General features: G+C 47.2%; 1 protein-coding gene across 2 annotated transcripts in view; it reads right to left on the bottom strand.

Annotated features, from left to right (window-relative positions):
- Nucleotides 1-22,172, bottom strand: part of NEMF (nuclear export mediator factor) — a 103,646-nt gene that overhangs the window by 11,822 nt on the left and 69,652 nt on the right. For both annotated transcript variants that reach the window (XM_073577740.1, XM_073577741.1), the window contains 6 exons: nt 6,777-6,915; nt 6,159-6,236; nt 5,895-6,080; nt 5,449-5,481; nt 5,225-5,331; nt 4,862-4,905 (listed from right to left, as the gene is read on the bottom strand). In XM_073577740.1, coding sequence (XP_073433841.1) covers nt 4,862-4,905; nt 5,225-5,331; nt 5,449-5,481; nt 5,895-6,080; nt 6,159-6,236; nt 6,777-6,915 — 587 coding nt within the window. The remainder of the gene's footprint in view (nt 1-4,861; nt 4,906-5,224; nt 5,332-5,448; nt 5,482-5,894; nt 6,081-6,158; nt 6,237-6,776; nt 6,916-22,172) is intronic.

Below are 22,172 nucleotides of genomic sequence, written 5' to 3'. Positions count from 1 at the left end.
GACCTTCCTATCCTGGCGTGCTTGCGGCCTTTGTTGGTTGGAAAAAGGTTCTGCCGTCGCGACGCGGTGGAAAGACCGAAAAGGCAGAAACTGACGCCTTGGAGGGGGTCTACGAGGCTTGGACTGAGGAAGAAGAGAGCTTGTGCCCCCAGTGGCGTCTTTGATAATTTGGCCGAGCTGGGATCCGAAGAGACGCGCACCCGGAAAGGGCAGATTGGTAAGGGACTTTTTTGAAGACAAATCTGCCTGCCAGGCCTTGAGCCAAATTGTACGCCGGATTGCAACTAAGTTGCAGGACGCTTGAGCTGCAGAAGAGGTGGCATCTAGGGAGGCGGAGACCAAAAATTCCTCTGCATGGGAGATCTGGTTGGCTAGCTCGGCCAGTCGCTCTGGTTGGGCTCCATCAAGAATGCCTTGGCGGAGATCCTCCGCCCAAGTAGCTATGGCCTTTGCTACCCAAGTGGAAGCAAAGGCTGGGCTTAGCACCGTCGCAGCCGCTTTGAATGCTGACTTTGCTATGGATTCTCTGATCTTGTCGCTAGAATCCTTTAGAGACGCCACACCTGAAATCGGAAGGACCGTGTTGTTAGTCTAGACACGGGAGCGTCTACAGAGGGGGAAGCCAACCAGTTGTCGGTGAGCTCTTGAGAAAAAGGAAACAGCACGCCGAAACGCTTCCCTGTTTGAAAGCGCCTGGTCGGATTTTCTCTTTCCCTGGTGAGGAGCTTGCCAAACTCAGAGTGAGAAGTGAAAACTCTGGAAGGTGCTTCTGCCCTTCTGAACGAAACCTCCTGATCTGAGGGTTTCGCAGGGGAGTCTGTGATCTCGAAAGTGTGGTTAATCGCTGCAATGAGGATCTGAACCGTAACCTTCATGTCCGCGGCATGGTCCGAATCCAGCTCTAAAATCTCTTCGGATGGCGCATCCGAGAACGCTTCGCCTGACTCGGGTGAGGAAGGACGGGAAGGAGACTGCTGGGAAGGACTATGTGGAGAGATGGGGCGAGGAGAGGATTCCGGCCAGAGATCCTGCCTGGGCCTTTTGCGGCTCATGCTAGCTGTCTCAGATGGAGCCTCTTGTGACCTGCTGGATCCTGCAGAAGTATCCAGGGGCAGCTTATCAAGAACGTCCACAAGGGACTGAGAGACCCTGGTGAGATCTGCCACTGATTGTGATAGAGAAGCCCATCCGGGAATGGGGGGTTCACTTTCACGTGGAACAATAGGGGGCTCCTGAGTGGCGGGCTCAATGGGATTGCTATAGTCTAGGCAGAGGGGAGTGGACTGACCTGAGGGAAGTTTGCGATTGCACAAAGAGCACGCAAAGTACCTGACTAAGGTGCAAGAGGAAGCAGGAGGACGAGAACGGTCAGACTTAGAGTTAGACATTTTCGGGGTAGCTATTGAGGGAGGGCTAAATTAACCCTTCACGGTTGAGCCAGTGATGTCCAAATTATTCCACAGTGTTGCTAGCAACTCAAGTGACCACACGGAGACGGGTCTCTGTACGGAAGGATCGAGACAGATCACTAGTCCCCTTTATTTTAGTCACTTCTTTTATAATCTTTTGCTTAATTATGCAAAGTTCTCAACTACCAATAGCATCATTTCACTTTATAAGCCAATAATATTGCAAGAAAACCAGAAACTACATATACATCCGTATCCAAATAGCATAGAAAGTAATATAATGGCATATTCTTCAGAGTTCTACACCCCCGGTTCCCTTATCTTGCACCTGATGGGAACAGTCTGGTTTCATGACAGCCTGAACTATTTCATACTAATTACAAAAATTTATCTTACAGCAACAAAAATGGAGAAACGAAACCTTCAGAGAATAGACAAAACGAAACTTCAGCTTTGATTTGAGTTTTAACCCTTCACAACATAATGACGGAAAGTCACTGAAGCAGTGCCGGAAGGTTGGGGGACAGGAGGCAGAGGAGGGTGTCAGTCTACAGTTGCAGAGCTACTCACGGTCCGGTATCCTGTCGCGGCTTCCATCAATTGAAGATGCACGGCTCGTCTGGGCTTGCAGGGGCACGGCCGAGGGGACAGCCTCCGGCTGACAGGCTGTGAAAATGGCGGCAGCCTGATATAATGAAAGTGGGGGCGAAGCCGCTGCAGAACAGGCCCAAAAGGACGCCGGGCCCTGGATTAAATGCGGCGGCCGCCGGGAGGCGCGGAAGCCTCGCGACGCCGCAGCGACCGCTCCCGAAGGATCTGTGCCTGAAGCTGTTGAGTAGGATGCGACTCGGGGGGCCTCATACTTACCTTGCCTGATCCGTCTTCTGATCCTGGTACCTTCATCATCCAGTGTGTCTGTGTGATTCCTGTAGAAGAGTGTCCGTGCCTCATCCAAACCGACAGGCTCTGGTAGGCGAGTGGGTGGGAGACGGGGGACGAGGACCATCTGGATCGCTGACACGCATCCATGTTCGAAGCTCCTGGTCCTGCTGTAAAGAGCTATGGAGGATACGGGTGGCAGTACACGCCGTACTCATAGTCTCTTTTTGGGAGTACAGTTGTGACTATTCACACTGTATCCCTCCGGAAACCAGAAAAGAAACGATGCACACTGAGGTAGATAAGGGTCTAATGAAAGACCCGTGTCCACCTCCTACTGACACTAAGCTAAACTGAGGAAATTAGTGCCGGTTGGTGGAGTGTATACTGCGGAGGAGGAGCTAACCTTTTTTTGTACATAGTGTCAGCCTCCTAGTGGCAGCAGCATACACCCATGGTCTCTGTGTCCCCCAATGAAGCGATAGAGAAAGCCATTTCTCAAAGCTATACATAAAAAGTGTTGTTTAAAGTTTGCAACAAGCCACCTGGGAGACACATCAAACATATGGAAGAAGGCGCTCTGGTCAGATGAAACCAATATCGAACTTTTTGGCAACAATGCCAAACGATATGTTTGGCGTAAAGGCAACACAGCTCATCACCCTGAACACACCATCCCCACTGTCAAACATGGTGGTGGCAGCATCATGGTTTGGGTCTGCTTTTCTTCAGCAGGGACAGGGAAGATGGATAAAATTGATGGGAAGATGGATGGAGCCAAATACAGGACCATTCTTGAAGAAAACCTGTTAGGTGTCTGCAAAAGACCTGAGACTGAGACAGAGATCTGTCTTCCAACAAGACAATGATCCCAAACATTAAACAAAATCTACAATGGAATGGTTCACAAATAAACGTATCCAGGTGTTAGAATGGCCAAGTCAAAGTCCAGACCTGAATCCAACCGAGTATCTGTGGAGAGAGCTGAAAACTGCTGTTCACAAACGATCTCCATCAAACCTCACTGAGCTCGAGCTGTTTGCCAAGGAAGAATGGGCAAGAATTTCAGTCTCTCGATGTACAAAACTGATAGAGACATACCCCAAGCGACTTGTAACTGTAATTGCAGCAAAAGGTGGCGCAACAAAGTATTATGTTAAAGGGGCCAAATAATATTGCACACCCCACTTTTCAGTTTTTGAATTTCCACAAAAATTTAAAATAACCAATAAATTTCATTCAACTTCACAATTTTTTCCCACTTGTTGTTGATTCTTCACCAAAAATTTACATTTGGTATCTTTATGTTTTGAAGTATGATATGTGGGAAAAGGTTGAAAAGTTCCAGGGGGCTGAATACTTTCGCAAGGCACTGTAAGATTTCTAGTAATTGGGCAGTTACAGTGGGTACGGAAAGTATTCAGACACCTTTAAATTTTTCACTGTTTCGTTGCAGCCATTTGGCAAATTTAAAAAAAGTTCATTTTTTTCCTCATTAATGAACACTCTGTACCCCATCTTGACTGAAGAAAAAAAAAAAGAAAAAAAAAAGAAATGTAGAATTTTTTTTGCACGGCAGCGCATGCGTCACTACCAGTCTGCATACAATTGGTTTAGCCCGTCTTTTTATACTCTGCACTATCACTCTCGGCATACCCCCTCATGAAAGCAGATCTAAAATGCGCGTCGGGGGGATGCAACATGTTACTGAGCTTCTCACTCTGTGGTGTCTCCATAAGGTATGGTATCATTACTCTGTCTCTATGCAGTCCATGCCTACACTAATGATCATATGGCTTTGCCATAATACTGGCAGGACACCTGACACCTTACCACTTGGTAATTATTGAGGGTCTTTAATAACACACTTTATATTGTGAATACTAGTAATGTGACAGCCACTGGCCACTTGTTACTCATACAGTGGGTATGGAAAGTATTCAGACCCCTTTAAATTTTTCACTTTGTTTCATTACAGCCATTTGGTAAATTCAAAAAAGTTCAATTTTTCTCATTAATGTACACTCTGCACCCCATCTTGACTTATGACCATGTGATATTTCAGTTTTTCTTTTTTAATAGATTTGCAACAATTTCTACATTTGTTTTTTTTTTCAGTCAAGATGGGGTGCAGAGTGTACATTACTGAGAAAAAAAAAGAACTTTGCAGCCATTTGGTAAATTCAAAAAAGAAACAGAGTGAAAAATAAAGGGGTCTGAATACTTTCTGTACCCACTGTACAATAAAGGAATATGGAGACTGCCGGCTGATATCAGTAGGAGTAAAAGTCTTGTGCTCCTATAATGAATCTGCACGACTTAAAGAGCTATTCTGTCTCCACTCCCTTTAGGATCAGGCATTGAGCGGAGCCGGTGATCTCATGTATACTGATATCTATGGGACACTAATAGTTGCAGTTTTGCAATGTATATTTTTGACCACAGCCTATTGTGTTGTAAACGCCCCTAATGATGCACACTGGCAATGATTCTGAAGTTAAATATGGATGTCGTGTACATCCATATTTAATTTCAGAATCATTGCCAGAGTGCATCATTAATTACATTTTTACCTTTTCCTTTCTTTTGTGTTCCTGGGGTTAATTTAACTTTGTACCTGAAAAAAAAGAATACACAAAGTTGGGCTGGGAGACAATTTACACTGTAAATGGTTAAAGTTACTTGGGTAATTGCGGCTTTCTCCTTAGGAAAATCATCTTTGTGCCAGGAGTGAGGCGCCACACGTGGAAAGGGTTTGTCACTGATGAGATAACTCCTTTATGGTAAAGAAGCATTTCCTTCCATGGTTAGTGATACAGCTGCATAATTATACAATTACTGATAAAAACTATATTTAGGATTATTTACACATAAAAGGCAAGTCTGTTGCCAATGGAAAGGCACGGTAGAGTTGCCCAGAAGATTATTGATCTTACTTATAACTGGTCATGGCAGTGTACGGGGCGCAGACCGGCACAGAGAATAACAGAACGTCCTCTTGGTCTGGCTGCCCAGTCAAGGAATCCAAGAGATTTTCTGCTTCCTAAGACAAGAGATAGTGATGTATGATCCTGTACAACCCCATTATAAAAATCACATACATGTGGTGGATGTGACCGGGAATACATGGCACGCGCTTAGGCAGGCCGCAGATACATACCTCTAAGCTTGGAGCATCCGGATCTACATCATCCTGAAAATAAAGAAAATTATAGAACATATGAGACTTCATAAAATAATATTCAATAATATAATCAACGTATTTCTGTTATTGAGAAAAAAAATAACTGGGCGATTATGGGGGGGGGGGGGGGGGGGGGGAACGCTCAATCCTCTACAAAGGCAATGATTCCCATTACATCGGGCAGTATATTATGCAGGATATATTGTTCATGGTGGAAAACTGGGGAACTCCGAACACGAGGCTCTGTTCACACTACTGTATTGTAAATCAGTGCTGCAGCCATGACACAACAGACACTGATGGCGTCAGTCTATCCATTTTCATGGGAAGGACAGCACAGCAGACCACACTATTCTTCCAGTCACATGTGACAGGCTTGAACAGCAGTGTGATCACCGCCTTAGTAACAGTACTGCCCGCACCTTGTCATCCTGTTCTTCTAAGGTTATTTCTTCTAAGTCTTGAGTTAAGAAGACCTCAACAGATCCAGTCCCCGGCTTCTTCCCAGGGCCACCTTTCACCTTCTGCGGTTGCTTCTTTGCAGGTTCTTCCGTTGTTTTTCCTTTCTTTCCTTTCTTGCCCTTCTCCTCCTTGATGGACCCTGCGGACTACCAAGCAGTGATGCTAAGACTTCCATCATAAGAACGAGACCCCAATATGGTGCCGAACCCCAAGCCGGTTCTTACCCCGAGCAACTGCATGATGAGTTCCCGATCTTCATCGTCCTGATCCTTGTACTTTTCCTTCATCTTCTTCATTTTACTCTGATGGTATAACAGAAGGATAAGAAGTAAGACATCGATGATGTGTAAAAAATGGGGTCCATCCACAGCCAGCATGGACAAAGGGAATGAAATCACCAATCTAAATAGCTGCTATGGGAAACACCAGCTCCTAAGCTGAAAGTGTGCAGGCAGGCTGACCAAATTAATTGCACCAAATAGTAGTTTAATCATGGCCACGTGGTGCACTTTATACATCAATAACGACCAATCTGCACAAAGGACCACGTTGGCACAGATCAGGTCCAACATGTGAAACCACTCAGGGTTGTCTCAAGCACAATCTATTTTCTCAGGAAGCAGAAAGCTGCCTGATTGATCACAGAGGATCTGGTTCCTGAAATTCGGATGATAGCCACTACAGTGGGAAGGAGTATTGCAGATATATTGGCAGGTCAAATATACGGCAGCTGAAGACTCCCAGTGTCTCATATTGGTGGTTATTTCTGAACAGCCTGACCATCACTATGGATAAAACAGACATGCAGATTTTCACCTTTGTAATTAAAAGATAATAAATACCTTTTGTCCTCTTTTCAGTGGCTGCTGTGCTGTGTCCCCTTGTGGTGCGTTCTGGGGTACTGACGCTTCTGCTTTCTCTGCATTTTCCAGCAATTTAGTTTCTTCTGAACAATCTGGTTTCTTTTTTTTCTTAATTTCACTGAAAAGAAGAAAATAGATTAAGAAAAGCACTCCTGCCATCAAAGTTTTTATCCTCTTAATATATTGCAATAATCATATTATAAAGCACTGTGTACTTAACTGATCATTTTGCTCTTCTACCTCTCTTTCCCATTAGGTCTATGACATCATGTGATCAATAACTGACTACCTGAATTCTTCTAAGCACTATGTAGAAACTGGAGGTCAATTTTCCCTGTATGAGTCATGAATCACTGCAAAAGTCCTTGAGATGAGTCAGCAGCGGATAAACAGGATTTTTGGTTGCTTACCATAAAATCCGTTTCTCGGAGCCTTCATTGGGGGACAAAAGAACCATGGGTGTATGCTGCTGCCACTAGGAGGCTGACACTATGCACATAAAAAAAGTTAGCTCTTCCTCTGCATACACCCCACCGACTGGCACTAAGTTAATCAGTTAGGCCTGTTTCACACTTCCGTTTTTTCAAATCCGTCAAAATCCGTTGTTTTCCGTAAAAAAACGGATCCGACATTTTTTGCAGGATCCGTTTTTTTGTCCCATAGACTTCCATTACGGTTACCGCGGATCCGTCAAAAAAACGGATCCGTTTTTAAAAAAACGGATCCGTTTGCATCAGTTTCCGTCAAAAAAACGGAAACGGATCCGTTTGGCGGACACAAAAACGGAAGTGTGAAACAGGCCTTAGTGAGAAAGCAGTAGGAGAAGCAACAGGATAGAAAGAACAGACAACTCTACTGTAACAATAACACATAGAAGAAAGAACAGGAGTAGTGTTGAGCATTCCGATACCGCAAGTATCGGGTATCGGCCGATACTTGCTGTATCGGAATTCCGATACCGACTTCCGATATTTTTTTAATATCGGAATTCGGCATCGGAATCGGAAGTTCAGTTGATTGACGGCCTGACGTCATCATGATGCGCGGTGTGTGCGCATCATGATGCGCCGTCATTTCGGGCCTTCCGGGGGTCTCTGCCGGCCTGCCGGGGGGCTGTGCCGGCCTGCCGGGGGGCTGTGTGGACTGCCCGGGGTCTGTACCGGCCTGCCGGGGGGCTGTGCCGGCCTGCCGGTGGTCTGTGCACCCTGTGGGGGTCTGTACCGGCCTGCCGGGGGGCTGTGCCGGCCTGCCGGTGGTCTGTGCACCCTGTGGGGGTCTGTACCGGCCTGCCGGGGGGCTGTGCCGGCCTGCCGGGGGGCTGTGCTGATGTCCGGGGGTCTGTGCAAGCATCGTCCGATGGGACTACAAGTCCCATCGGGCGATGCCTGCTACCATGACAGTGATTGACACATTAGCCAATGATGGGACAGTAGTAGTCCCATCATCCGGCTAATGTGTTAAATGTTAAAAAAAAAAAAAAAAAAAAATACTACATACATACTACATGCTACATACATACTACATATATACTACATACATACTACATACATGCTACATACATACTACATGCATGCTACATACATACTACATATATACTACATACATACTACATACATACTGCATGCTACATACATACTACATACATACTACATGCATACTACATGCATGCTACATATATACTACATGCTACATACATACCACATACATACTACATGCATGCTACATATATACTACATGCTACATACATACCACATACATACTACATACATGCTACATATATACTACATACATACCACATACATACTACATACATGCTACATACATACTACATACATACTACATGCATGCTACATACATACTACATACATACTACATGCATGCTACATACATGCTACATACATACTACATGCTACATACATACTACATATATACTACATACATACTACATATATACTACATACATACTACATACATACCACATATATACTACATACATACTACATGCATGCTACATACATACTACATGCTACATACATACCACATACATACTACATACATGCTACATATATACTACATGCATGCTACATACATACTACATATATACTACATGCATGCTACATACATACTGCATGCTACATGCATGCTACATACATACTGCATGCTACATGCATGCTACATACATACTACATACATACTACATGCATGCTACATACATACTACATGCTACATACATACCACATACATACTACATACATGCTACATATATACTACATGCATGCTACATACATACTACATATATACTACATGCATGCTACATACATACTACATGCTACATGCATGCTACATACATACTACATACATACTACATGCTACATACATACCACATATATACTACATACATACAATACATTCATACAATACATACATAGACATACAGTACATATAACATAGAGTAACATACTTACCAATACTTGTCACATTGTTCCCCGAAGCCATTGTCTTTCCGGAATAAATATTAACATAACAAACCACAAAAATACTCACCCACGATCCGAAGCAGTCCACGAGTGTGTCCCACGACGATCTTGGGTAGAGAACTGCAGCATCAGATGATGCTGCCGTTCTCTACGGGCTGCAGGAATCCAATGACGGAAGGTAGGTATCCTTCCGCACTGTATTCCTCCGCCACTTAAAAAAAAAAAAGTCCCTAGTCTCACTTTATGCCATTGCTGTGTGGGAATTTCCCACACAGCAATGGCATAAAGTGAGACTAGGGACTTTTTTTTTTTTTTTAAGTGGCGGAGGAATACAGTGCGGAAGGATACCTACCTTCCGTCATTGGATTCCTGCAGCCCGTAGAGAACGGCAGCAACAGCTGATGCTGCAGTTCTCTACCCAAGATCGTCGTGGGACACACTCGTGGACTGCTTCGGATCGTGGGTGAGTATTTTTGTGGTTTGTTATGTTAATATTTATTCCGTAGACGACAATGGCTTCGGGGAACAATGTGACAAGTATTGGTAAGTATGTTACTCTATGTTATATGTACTGTATGTCTATGTATGTATTGTATGAATGTATTGTATGTATGTAGTATATATGTGGTATGTATGTAGCATGTAGTATGTATGTAGTATGTATGTAGCATGCATGTAGCATGCAGTATGTATGTAGCATGCAGTATGTATGTAGCATGCATGTAGTATATATGTAGTATGTATGTAGCATGCATGTAGTATATATGTAGCATGTATGTGGTATGTATGTAGCATGTAGTATGTATGTAGCATGCATGTAGTATATATGTAGTATGTATGTAGTATGTATGTAGCATGTAGTATGTATGTAGCATGCATGTAGTATATATGTAGTATGTATGTAGCATGTAGTATGTATGTAGCATGCATGTAGTATATATGTAGTATGTATGTAGCATGTAGTATGTATGTAGCATGCATGTAGTATATATGTAGTATGTATGTAGCATGCATGTAGTATATATGTAGTATGTATGTAGCATGCATGTAGTATATATGTAGTATGTATGTGGTATGTATGTAGCATGTAGTATATATGTAGCATGCATGTAGTATGTATGTGGTATGTATGTAGCATGTAGTATGAATGTAGCATGTATGTAGTATGTAGTATGCATGTAGTATGTATGTAGCAAGCATGTAGTATATATGTAGTATGTATGTAGCATGTAGTATGCAGTATGTATGTAGCATGCATGTAGTATATATGTAGTATGTATGTTGCATGTAGTATGAATGTAGCATGTATGTAGTATGTAGTATGCATGTAGTATGTATGTAGTATTTTTTTTTTTTTTTTTTTTACATTTAACACATTAGCCGGATGATGGGACTACTACTGTCCCATCATTGGCTAATGTGTCAATCACTGTCATGGTAGCAGGCATCGCCCGATGGGACTTGTAGTCCCATCGGACGATGCCTGCACAGACCCCCGGAGCCTGCACAGACCACCGGCAGGCCGGCACAGCCCCCCGGCAGGCCGGCACAGCCCCCCGGAGCCTGCACAGCCCCCCGGCAGGCCGGCACAGCCCCCCGGAGCCTGCACAGACCACCGGCAGGCCGGCACAGACCACCGGAGCCTGCACAGACCCCCTGGCAGGCCGGCACAGCCCCCCGAAAGGCCCGTACAGACCCCAGAGAGGCTGTACAAGGGCAGGAAAGGGTTTTTCTTATTCCGATACCGGAAGTCCCATAGACTTGAATGGGACTTCCGGTATCGGAATCGGCGATACCGATACTTTTTTTAAAGATCGGCCGATACCATCCGATACGATACTTTGAAGTATCGGATGGTATCGCTCAACTCTAAACAGGAGTTGTAAAACGTGGGAGGGTGCTGTGTCCCCAATGAAGGCTACGAGAAACAGATTTTACGGTAAGCAACCAAAAATCCTGTTATGACTAATGCCTCACTGGGGGACACAGTAACCATGGGACGTCCCAAAGCTGTCCCTGGGGAGGGAAACAGCAGAAAACTTCCTTCAGGTCGGAGAATTCACCACTGCCGCCTGCAAGATCCTTCTGCCTAGTCTGGCGTCTGCTTAAGCATAGGTATGGACCTTGCAAAATTTGGCAAACGTGTGGATGGAAGACCAGGTTGCTGCTTTGCAAAGTTGTAGGGCGGATGCCCCATGGTGTACCGCCCAGGAGGCGCCCACTGCCCGGTTAGAGTGAGCCTTAATCCCTGGGGCAGGCACTCTGTTCTTAACCCGGTAAGCCTCCAAAATTGCAGTTCTGATCCAGCGAGCAATTGCAACCTTGGAGGCCGGCAGGCCTCTTCGCACACCATCTGGAATGACGACTAGGAGGCGGTCATAGCCAGATAGATCCTCACCGCCCTGACCAGGTCTGTTCAATGAACACTCCAGAGAATGAGTCGGAGCAGGACAGAAGGAAGGGAGGACAATATCCTAGTTCAAGTGAAAAGTGGATACCACCTTGGGAAGGAAAGGCGGAGGCCGCACCACCAACTTATCTTGGTGAAGAACCAAGAAAGGGGGTGGGGCGAAAGGAAAGAGCCGCCAACTGAGACGCATCTAATGGAGGTGATAGCCACAAGAAACGCGACCTTCCAGGATAGAACGGACAGGGAGACCTCTGAGAGGTTCAAAGGGAGAACCCCTCATGACCTCCAGAACAAGATTGAGGTCCCAGGGGTCCACGGGATTCTGGTACGGGGGAGCCGCATGCGCTACTCTTTGAAAGAAAGTTTTGACTTGAGAGTGGGAGGCTAAGTACTTCTGAAATACGATAGAGAGGGCTGATACCTGATCCTTTAGAGAACTAAGGGCTAGGTCAGCATCAAGCATCCGCTTGGAGAAAAGCAAAAATGGAACAAAGCGACAAAGTCATCGGCGGAATGTGATTGAACTCATTCCAGCGGAAATAGGCTTTCCAGGTCCGATAATAGACCCTGGAAGATGACGGCTTCCTAGCCTGGATCATGGTGCGTATTACCCGATCGGAAAAACTAGACGCTCTTAGAACCGCGGTTTCAACAGCCACACCGTCAAATTGAGCGACCGAGAACTGTGGTGGCAGATCGGTCCTTGTGACAGAAGATCTGGTGTCTGGGAGCCTCCAGGGGGAGTCAGCCAGAAGATTGACGATCTCTGCGAACCAAGACCTTCTGGGCCAATCTGGCGCGATCAGAATGACTGGCACCCCTTCCACTTTGATCTTCTTCAAAAGCCTGGGAAGAAGGGGAAGGGGAGGAAACTGGTAGGGAAGCGCGAATTGCAAATAGGGAATGGCCAGAGCATCGGCACCCACCGCCAGAAGGTTGCAGGACCTGGAGATGAACTGTGGCACCTTCTTCTTCAGCAGTGACGCCATGAGGTGTACATCCTGAGTTCCCCATCGAAGGCAAATCTGACGGAAGACCTCCTGATGCAGTGACCACTCTGCGGCCCAGTTGTCCACCCCGGGAATATGCACTGCGGATATTGCTGGAATCGTTGCCTCCGCCCAGAGAAGGATCCTGGAAACTTCGGTCGTCAGGGGACTCCGGGTCCCTCCCTGGTGATTGACGTATGCCACTGCTGTGGCATTGTCTGTTTGAATACTGACTGGTAGACCTTTGAGAAGCCTCTCCCTGTGATGGAGGGACAGAAGGATGGCCCTTATCGCGAGGATGTTGATTGGTAGAGAGGACTCCTGCGCCGACCAACGCCCTTTAATCGTCAGGTGGCGGAAAACCAACCCCCCCCAGCCTAGAAGTCTGGCGTCTGTCACCAACACCTGAAAATGGGCGGGAAGGAAGAACCGGCCCAGGAGCATGAGAGGGGATGACAACCACCAGTCGAGAGACTCGGGAGGAGACACGAAGCGGACGATCAGGCGACAGGACAGAGCTCTCCCACTGCGAAAGGATGACTTGCTGAAGTGGTCTCGAGTGGCATTGTGCAAAGGGGATTGCTTCCGACTCTGCTACCATTCTGCCCAGGACCTTCATTGCTGGACGGAAGGAAGGAAGCCGAAGGCCTTGTAGAGAGCGAACTCTCTGCTGGAGGATTACTGTCTTCTCTTTGGGAAGAAAAACCGTCGCCCATCGGGTGTGGAACAGCATGCCCAGGATGACAAGACGGGACAAGGCAGGACTTTTTCCTGTTGACTAGTCACCCGAACTGGGCCAGAGATTCGAGGACAATGGACAGACTTTCCTGGGCCTGAGAGAGATGGAGCCTTGATGAGGATGTCGTTGAGGTACAGGATAAGTACCAGGCTTTTGATCCTGAAGATGGCCATCAAAGCCACCATGATCCTTGTAAAGACACTGGGAGCGGTTGCGAGTCCAAACGGCAGGGCGACAAACTGGAAATGGTTCTTCTGCACCACGAAACGCAGGAACCTCTAATGAGCTAGAAAAATCGGAACGTGGAGGTAGGCGTCTTGAATGTCTATGGAGCACAGAAAATCGTAGTTACTTACCGATAACGGTATTTCTCTGATCCCATGACGGCACCACGGAGAGAGAGGGATCCGCCCTCAGGGACAGGAAACCTACAGATGAAAAAGGCGGTACCTCTCTCCCACATCAGTTGGTTTACAGAGCATTACACAGAACTATCAGCTGCAACACAAACTGTTATAAAAAATCCAAAATTAATCAAATTAAGCTTAACAAAGGCACCGCGTGGCTAAGTAGTAACACTAACTAACTCACTCTTATGTGCACACCTGTGTGTGTGAAAGGGAGGGGATGTACGGGTGCTGTCATGGGATCAGAGAAATACCGTTATCGGTAAGTAACTACGATTTTCTCTTTCCCCCATGACGGCACCACGGAGAGAATTACAAAGATTGTACATCTAGGGAGGGACCACCGCCTCCAGAACCCTTTTCCCAAAGGTGAGATCTGAAGAGGAGGTCAAGTCTAGATGGTAATGTTTGAAAAATGTAGAGGGGGAAGACCAAGTGGCAGCTCTACATATCTGATCTATTGAAGCGCCGGGTTTCTCTGCCCAGGATGATGCCACTGCCCTGGTTGAATGGGCCCTTATGTCATCTGGGATGGCCGCCCAGCAGGAGTAGGATAAGGTGATGGCTTCTTTTATCCACCTCGCCAGTGTGGACTTCGATGCCTTCTGCCCCTTCCGAGGACCCTGAAAACAGACAAACAGAGCCCTATCCTTCCTAAATTCCCTCGTGGTTGTCAAATATTGGACCAGGCATCTTTTTACATCTAAAGTGTGTAATATCTCTTCTGTTTTCTTTTTGGGATCGGGACAGAAAGAGGGTAGGGAGATTTCCTGAGTCCTATGAAAGTGTGACGACACTTTGGGGAGATACGCTGGATCAGTTCTAAGAATTACCCTATCATCCAGGATATGCGTGAAGGGTCAGTGGGCCGACAAAGCTTGTATATCACTAAACGCGGCGGGCAGAAGTTAAGGCCACTAGGATGGAGGTCTTAAGTGACAATATTTTTAAGGGAATTTCCGTTAGGGGTTCGAAGGGAGATTTGGTTAGAGCATTTAGCACTAGGTTTAGATCCCAGGATGGGGTGGTATATAGAGGGATCGGTCTAGATCTACTTGAGGCTCTAATGAATCTCTTAACCCATCTATTTTTGGCTAGGTCGTGGTTATACAGAGCTCCCAAGGCTGCCACCTGTACTTTTAAGGTGCTGGTAGCTAACCCCTTCTCCAACCCCCTTTGTAGGAATTCCAGAATTTTATCTACAGGGATTTCGCCCGTTGGGTCGGAACCTGACACTGATATGAATTTCTTCCACACTTTGCCATATGCTTTGGTGGTTACTGGCTTTCTACTCTGTAGTAGCGTGGTTACCAAGTTTGATGAGAAGCCCCTGATGCTTAGGAGCTCCCTCTCAAAAGCCAAGCTGTCAAGTGTAGGTTTTTTATGTGCAGGTGATAAACTGGACCCTCGCATAACAGGTCTGGATTTTCTGGTAGAACCCAGGGGTCTGTCACAGACATTCTTCTCAGCCAGGAGAACCAAATTCTCCGTGGCCAGAAGGGCGCGATTACCACTACTGTCGCCTTGTCCTCCCGTATTTTCCTCAGTACTAAGGGAATGAGAGATATTGGGGGGAAGGCATAGGCCAGATGATACTCCCAGGGTATCGTGAAGGCGTCTAGGGCTACTGGGCCCCCCCGGGGATCGATTGAACAGAAGGTCTCCAGCTTCTGATTCTGACTGTTCGCAAATAAGTCTCTCTCTGGTTGACCCCAGAGTTTCACGATCTGGTTGAAGACTAACCAGCTTAGTTCACACTCCCCCTGTTTTAGACGTGTCCTGCTTAAAAAGTCTGCCGTTCGATTTTCTGAACCTTTTATGTGAAGGGCTGTCAGGGATTCTAGATTGTGCTCTGCCAGGTGGAAGATGGACTTTGTTAACTCCATTAGTGGTCGAGACCTGGTACCCCCCTGGTGGTTTAGGTATGCTATCACTACCTGGTTGTCCGAGAAGACCCTTATGTGATGGGAACGTAGTGAATCTAGAAAATAAACGAGGGCTAGTTTCACTGCCAGCAGCTCTTTCGTATTGGAGGAAGCGTCCCAAGACCCCTGTGCCACCTAGTTGCCTAGATGTGCGCCCCACCCCAAGGACTTGCGTCCGTGGTTAGGATCTTTGTTGCAGGCAATGCCCAAGGAACCCCCTTGGCTAGGTTTTCTGGAGCTGTCCACCATGTTAAGGAATGCCTTGTTTCTGGCGAGATGTTTAACTGCGTGTCTAAATTTCCATGTAGGGAAAAGTCTGCATCTAATATTTCCCACTGCAAGCCCCGGGTATGGCTCTGGGCCCATTGGACGGCTGGCATGCAGGCTGTCATAGACCCCAACAGTGACATGGCTTTCCTCAGGGTGGTGTTCGGGGAAGCTATCATTTGAGATGTCATTTGCGTCATTTTTTGAACCTTTGCCTTCGGAAGGTAAAATTTCTGCTCGATTGAGTCCAGTGTAATTCCCAAATACTCTTGCACCTGACTTGGAACGAGTCTAGACTTGGGCAAGTTCAGCATCCACCCTAGGCTCTGTAGTGACTTCATGACCAGGTCCAACTGCTGTTTGCAATGGTGAAAGGTGACCCCTATTATTAATAGGTCGTCCAGGTACGGGACTATCAGAACGTTTTGCTCTCTTATGTGGGCCATTACCTCTGACATTACCTTCATAAATACCCTTGGAGCAATGGCTAGGCCGAAGGGGAGGACTCTGAACTGAAAAAGTTTTAACCCCCCCTGTATCATCACCGCTACTCTGAGGTATTTCCTGTGATCCCTGTGAATAGGCACATGATAATATGCGTCCCTCAAGTCTAATACGGCCATAAAGCAAGCTGGGGGATGTATTTTTATACAGGATTTTATCGTCTCCATTTTGAAGTGCTGCACTTCTAGATATTTGTTCAGCTTTTTGAGATTTATAATCACCCTGTACGAACCGTCTGGTTTCTCGCGAAGGAAAAGAGGGGAGTAGAAGCCTTTGCCCCTGTCTTGGTAGGGGACTTCTTGCAATACGTTTTTCTCTCTTAGGATCGCTATTTCCTGTTGTAGGGCCAGCTGCTCTTGTGATGTCCTTTGAGGGGTTATCACTAAGGAAGGAGTCATTTGGTTGGGAAATTAATTTTAGCCTCAGGCCTTCCTTTACTATGTCCAGTATCCAAGAATTTGCGGATCTTTTCCCAAGCCTGGAGAAAGCAGGATAGTCTTCCCCCGACCTGGGGAGTACCTTCATTGTGGCTTTTTGTTGTCGGGGGGTTTGTTAAACATAAAGCCCTTATTTTTATTTCTCCTATCCTCCCATCCTTCTTTGTTCCCTCTTGGGGGCTTTCGTCGCATGAACCTTCTGTTCTGAAAAGGCCGTTTGTATGCCTGACTGGGGAACCCGGGGAAAGATTTTTTCTTGTCCCCTGCCTTTTCCAGGATGTCATCTAGTGTTGGCCCAAATAAAAATTCCCCCTCGCACGGGATTGCACACAATTTGGTCTTTGTCTGTAAGTCTCCCAGCCAGCATTTCAGCCATAAAGCACGTCTTGCGGCATTTGAGAAAGCGGCTGTTCTGGCTGCCAGCCTGGTTGAGTCTACTGATGCATCCGCCAGGAAGGCTGCTGCCCCCCTCATCACAGAAACTGACCTCTGCATTGTATCTCTTGGGACTTTCCCCTTTATTTGTGACTCTAAGTGATCTAGCCAGACCATTAGGGCGCGCGCTGTGCACGTGGCTGCTATGGCTGGCTTTAGCCCCCCTGCTGCCGACTCCCACGTATTTTTTAGAAAGGCTTCTGCTTTTTTGTCCATTGGGTCCCTCAGGGTTCCCATGTCCTCGAAGGGCAGGGCAAATTTTTTAGAAGCTTTTGCAATTACCACGTCTAATTTAGGAGCTTTACTCCATGAGGAGCAGGCCGGGTCGTCGAAGAGGTATTTCCTCTTGGGTGTCAAGAGGACTTTTTTGTCTGTTTTTTCCATTCCCGTTTAATTAGGGAATGGATTTTCTCATTGCCAGGAAAAGCTCTCCATTTTTTTTGTTCCAGCCCACCAAACATCAGATCTTGGGCTGTTTTCTTAGGCCGTTCATCTACTAACCCCATCGTTGTCCTCACTGCTTTTACTAGGGTGTCTGTTTCCTCGATGGGGAAGCAGCTACGTCCCCCTTCTGAGGATGATGATTGGGAGGATGATGAGTTACTTGAGTCCGACAGTTCGCTTTCTGACTAGCTAACACTGGACTCTGGCGACCTACGCCTGGACCTACGTTTCTTTTTTGAGGATCTAGCGCCCTTAAGGGCGTCTTCGACCTGGGTCCTTATCAGGGTTTTGAGATCTGAAGCAAATCTCGGGATTCCTCCTGAATTGTTTGCTCTATGCATGCCGCACAAAGCTTTTTCTCCCATATAGGGGGTAGCTCCTCCGTGCATATGGCACATATCATGTGCTTAGATTTGGTCGTGCATTTACGCCCCTGAAAACAGAAATTAACAACCGCATTTTAGCGAGCGGGCCGTAACGGAGATCACTCACCCTCCTTATGGAACGAGAGATACCGTCTCAGGTGTAGGGATTATTTCCACTGCTGAGTCCACGTCTGGCTGTGCCGCCATGGTGGAACTTTGGCTGCGCCACGATCCTGCGTGACCGTCGCTGCTGCGCTGCTGGGAAGAGTTGCGCTGGCGCTGTGAATGTTGGCGCTGTTCCTGTGTTTGCCGCGGCCCCTGCTTCGGGGAACGCAGAGTCTCCTTTTGCTTTCCGCTCATGGCGACGCTCCTTTACCCCTTAATGGGGTTTTTTAAATGTGAGCGGTCTTTTTTTTTTTTTTCCTCTTCCCCGGCGCCGCCTCTCCCAGCGTTCCCTGCGCCCCCGGAAGTGGCTTGTAACGGCGTGCGCGCACGTCTGCGTCCGGCCGTACCTTGCGCCTCATGGTAGCCGCCACTATCTCCGGGTCGCCCGGGCCTGTCCAGCCGGTGCTGCACGTTCGCCCATCGTCTGCGCCGCTCCAGCGCTGTAAGTGAGACTGGTGGCCGCCGCCACCCCTGCCTGCTTCCTGGAGGCCTTGTATGGCCGGCCCCGACCTGTGCTCCCGGTGACCGCCGCCACCTGCACATGCTGCCTTGCGGCTCAGCGGGCCTCTCCCGTAGTGACCGCCGTCACTATACTGCAGGAGGCAGCCCTCTTTTTTTTTTTTTTTTTTTTTTTGGGGGGATCGGCAGACCTCCACAGCTTCTTCACTGCCTCTCCTCACTCACCCTAAAGGCCCGCCGACCCCAGTGGTGGTGCTTCGGGGGAGCCTGTTCGAGGCCTCGACCCAGCCGAGGCAGGGAGCCCCGCTACCTATCACCGGACTGGATCGGTGCCCGGAATCCTACAACGACTTGTCAGGTATGCTGTAGGTTCCCCGTCAGGGACAGGAAACCAACTGATGTGGGAGAGAGGTACCGCCTTTTTCATCTGTAGGTTTCCTGTCCCTGAGGGCGGATCCCTCTCTCTCCGTGGTGCCGTCATAGGGGAAAGAGAAATTCCTGCTCCTCCATGGAAGCAATTACTGAGCAGAAGGACTCCATCCTGAAATGGCACAGGCAGACTCTTCTGTTCAGTAACTTTAGATCCAGAATGCCTAACTGTGCCGCCCTTCTTTGGCACTACAGGTTTGAATAGAAACCTGTGAAGCGGTCAATAACAGTAACCCCGGAACTGAGAAGAGAGGCGATGGAAGCAAAGAAACCCAGAAACAGAGAAGGATCTTTTGGAGGACGGGATTCGAAGAATCGATCTCGGGGACACGAAGCAAACTCTATTGTGTATCCTGAGGATACTACCTCCCTGACCCATGCGTCCTCCACCACAGAACGCGGCGTCCAGGGAGGCAGATACCAAATATTTCCCTGCATAGGAAATCTGGTCTGCGAGTTCGGCTAGCTCCCTCGGAGGAGCTCCCGCAAGGATGCCTTTACGAAGGTGTTTGGCCCATCTAGCTATGGCCTTTGAGACCCAGGTAGAGGCAAAGGCCAGGCATAATGCCGAAGCAGCATTCTATAATCCTGTCGTTGGAGTCCTTGACGGATGCTGCGTTAGAAAGCGGGAGGACCGTGCTGGTTGACAGTCTGGAAACTGTCAGGTCCCGGCCGGAGAAGTCATCTAGTTAGCGGTAAGCTCAGGGGAGAAGGGATATAGGATGCCGAGGCACTTCCCTCTTTGAAAGCGTCTGGTAGGGTTCTCCCGTTCCCTCTTGAGTACCTCCACAAATTCACTGTGTGGTGCAAAGACCTTGGAAGGTGGGCAGAGGGACGAAGGCAGGACCGGGTCCGGCTCACCTGAACACGCTTCTGTGTTAGGGACTGTGCTCCTGCTGGCCAGACATATGAGGACACGGGGTGGCAGTTCACACTGTGTCCCTCCGGGTGCCTGAAAAGGAACTACGCACACTAAGGTAGATGTGGGTCTAATAAAAGACCCCTGTCCACCTCCTACTGACACTAAGCTAAAACAGATTAACTTAGTGCCATTCGGTGGGGTGTATACTGCAGAGGAGGAGCTAACTTTTTTCATGTGCATAGTGTCAGCCTCCTAGCGGCAGCAGCATACACCCATGATTCCTGTGTCCCCCAATGAAGCGATAGAGAAAGGGGAATGATTTTTGCAGGAAAAGAGACTTCCTGTTTCTACATAGATCAGAGAAAAGAGAAGAATTAGATGGGTAGAAAGGCAAAATGAGCAATTGAAAGTGCACAGTGCTGTATAATATGGTGACTGCAATATATATAGAGGATAAAACTTTGATCTTAGGAGTGCTTCTTCAATGTACATATTCTGCGACCCTCAATTATTACCTTCCAATTTACAGCACAGGAACAAAGAATCGTACTAAATATATTCTATTTATTGCTTATCTATGGACCTGTCAAATTTGCTCTTTTGTTCTATTTTTTAGATGAATAAAATACAGGGATTTTTGTGATAACTCACCGTAAAATCCTTTTCTCCAAGACGCTCATTGGGGGACACTGGACTGTGGGGTGTATGCTACTGCCGCCAGGAGACTGACACTAAGTGAATGAAAAAAAGGTTAGCATCTCCTCTGCAGTATACACCCTTGCCCCGATTGCCGGCGAGACCAGTTCGGTACAAAAGCAGTAGGAGATGAAAAACACAGACAAAATAAACCTTAATGCAGGTAACAACATGTCTGAAAAGACCCACCTTTTATCATAAATACGTATTAACAAACAAAAAAAAAAGAGCCAATTAGCTAACAGGGTGGGTGCTGTGTCCCCCAATAAGCGTCTCGGAGAAAAGGATTTTACGGCGAGTTATCACAAAAATCCCTGTTTCTCCTTCGCCTCATTGGGGGACACAGGACTGTGGGACGTCCTAAAGCAGTCCCTGGGTGGGAACTTGACTCACCAGTCCAAGCTATACGCACCTCCTGTTTAAAGGTGACGACCGCTGCTTGGAAAAAATTTCTACCCAGGCTTGCGTATGCTGAAGCCAGAGTATGGATATTGTAGTGCTTCCAGAATGTGTGCAGACTGGAGCAGGTTGCCGCTTTGCCGACCTGCTTCGCCAAAGCCTGGTGCTGAAGAGCCCAAGAGACGACCACCGCCCGAGCGGAGTGTGCTCTAATCCCCGCTGGAACAGGTGCGCCTCTGATGCGGTAAGGCTATGTGCACACGTATGCAGAAAATTTCTGCATAAAAACCGGACTCCTTCCCAGAAAACGCACGTTTTTGCCGCGATGTTTGCGCGTTTTTGCTGCGATTTTTTTCAGCGCATCCCCAGACACTTAGAAAATAGCTAGAAATGCAGAATTTTCCGCAAAATTAATGAGCATGCTGCATTTTTTACTGCGAAGCATTTTTTTCGCGGAAAAAACGCATCAATATGCACAAAAAGTGCAAAATGCATTAAAATAAATGGGAAGCTTCTTTTAAGCGTTTTTTTTAGCGGATTTTTTGGTATATCTGCGGGAAAAACGCAAAAAAAAAAACGCTGTGTGTGAACACAGCCTAAGACTCATGCATAGCCAAACTAATCCACCTGGTTATAGTTGATCCTGAGGCAGCGAGACTCTTCCTGCGACCCTCGGGAAGCATGAACAATGTGTATCTAAAGAAAGGGTGCCGTCCGTGACATGTACCTCCTGAGAGCTCTCACCAGATCCCACATATGCAGCGCCTTTTCCACCCGGTGTACCAGTGCTGGGCAGAAAAAAGGGCAATACAACATCCTCAATAAAGTGAGATGAAGAAATGACCTTTGGCAGAAGAAAGGAGGAGTCGGCCTGAGAACCACCTTATCCTTGTGGAGAATCAGATACAGGGCTCGACAGACTAGAGGCGCCAGCTCCGAGACCCGTCTAATTGACATTATAGCCAC

This window comes from Dendrobates tinctorius, unplaced genomic scaffold (genome assembly GCF_039654945.1).
Source record: "Dendrobates tinctorius isolate UK_male_01 unplaced genomic scaffold, ASM3965494v1 ptg000057l, whole genome shotgun sequence".
NCBI lineage: Eukaryota > Metazoa > Chordata > Amphibia > Anura > Dendrobatidae > Dendrobates > Dendrobates tinctorius.
The sequence above is the reverse complement of the archived record's forward strand: the minus strand, read 5'-3'. Positions and strand labels throughout refer to the sequence as shown.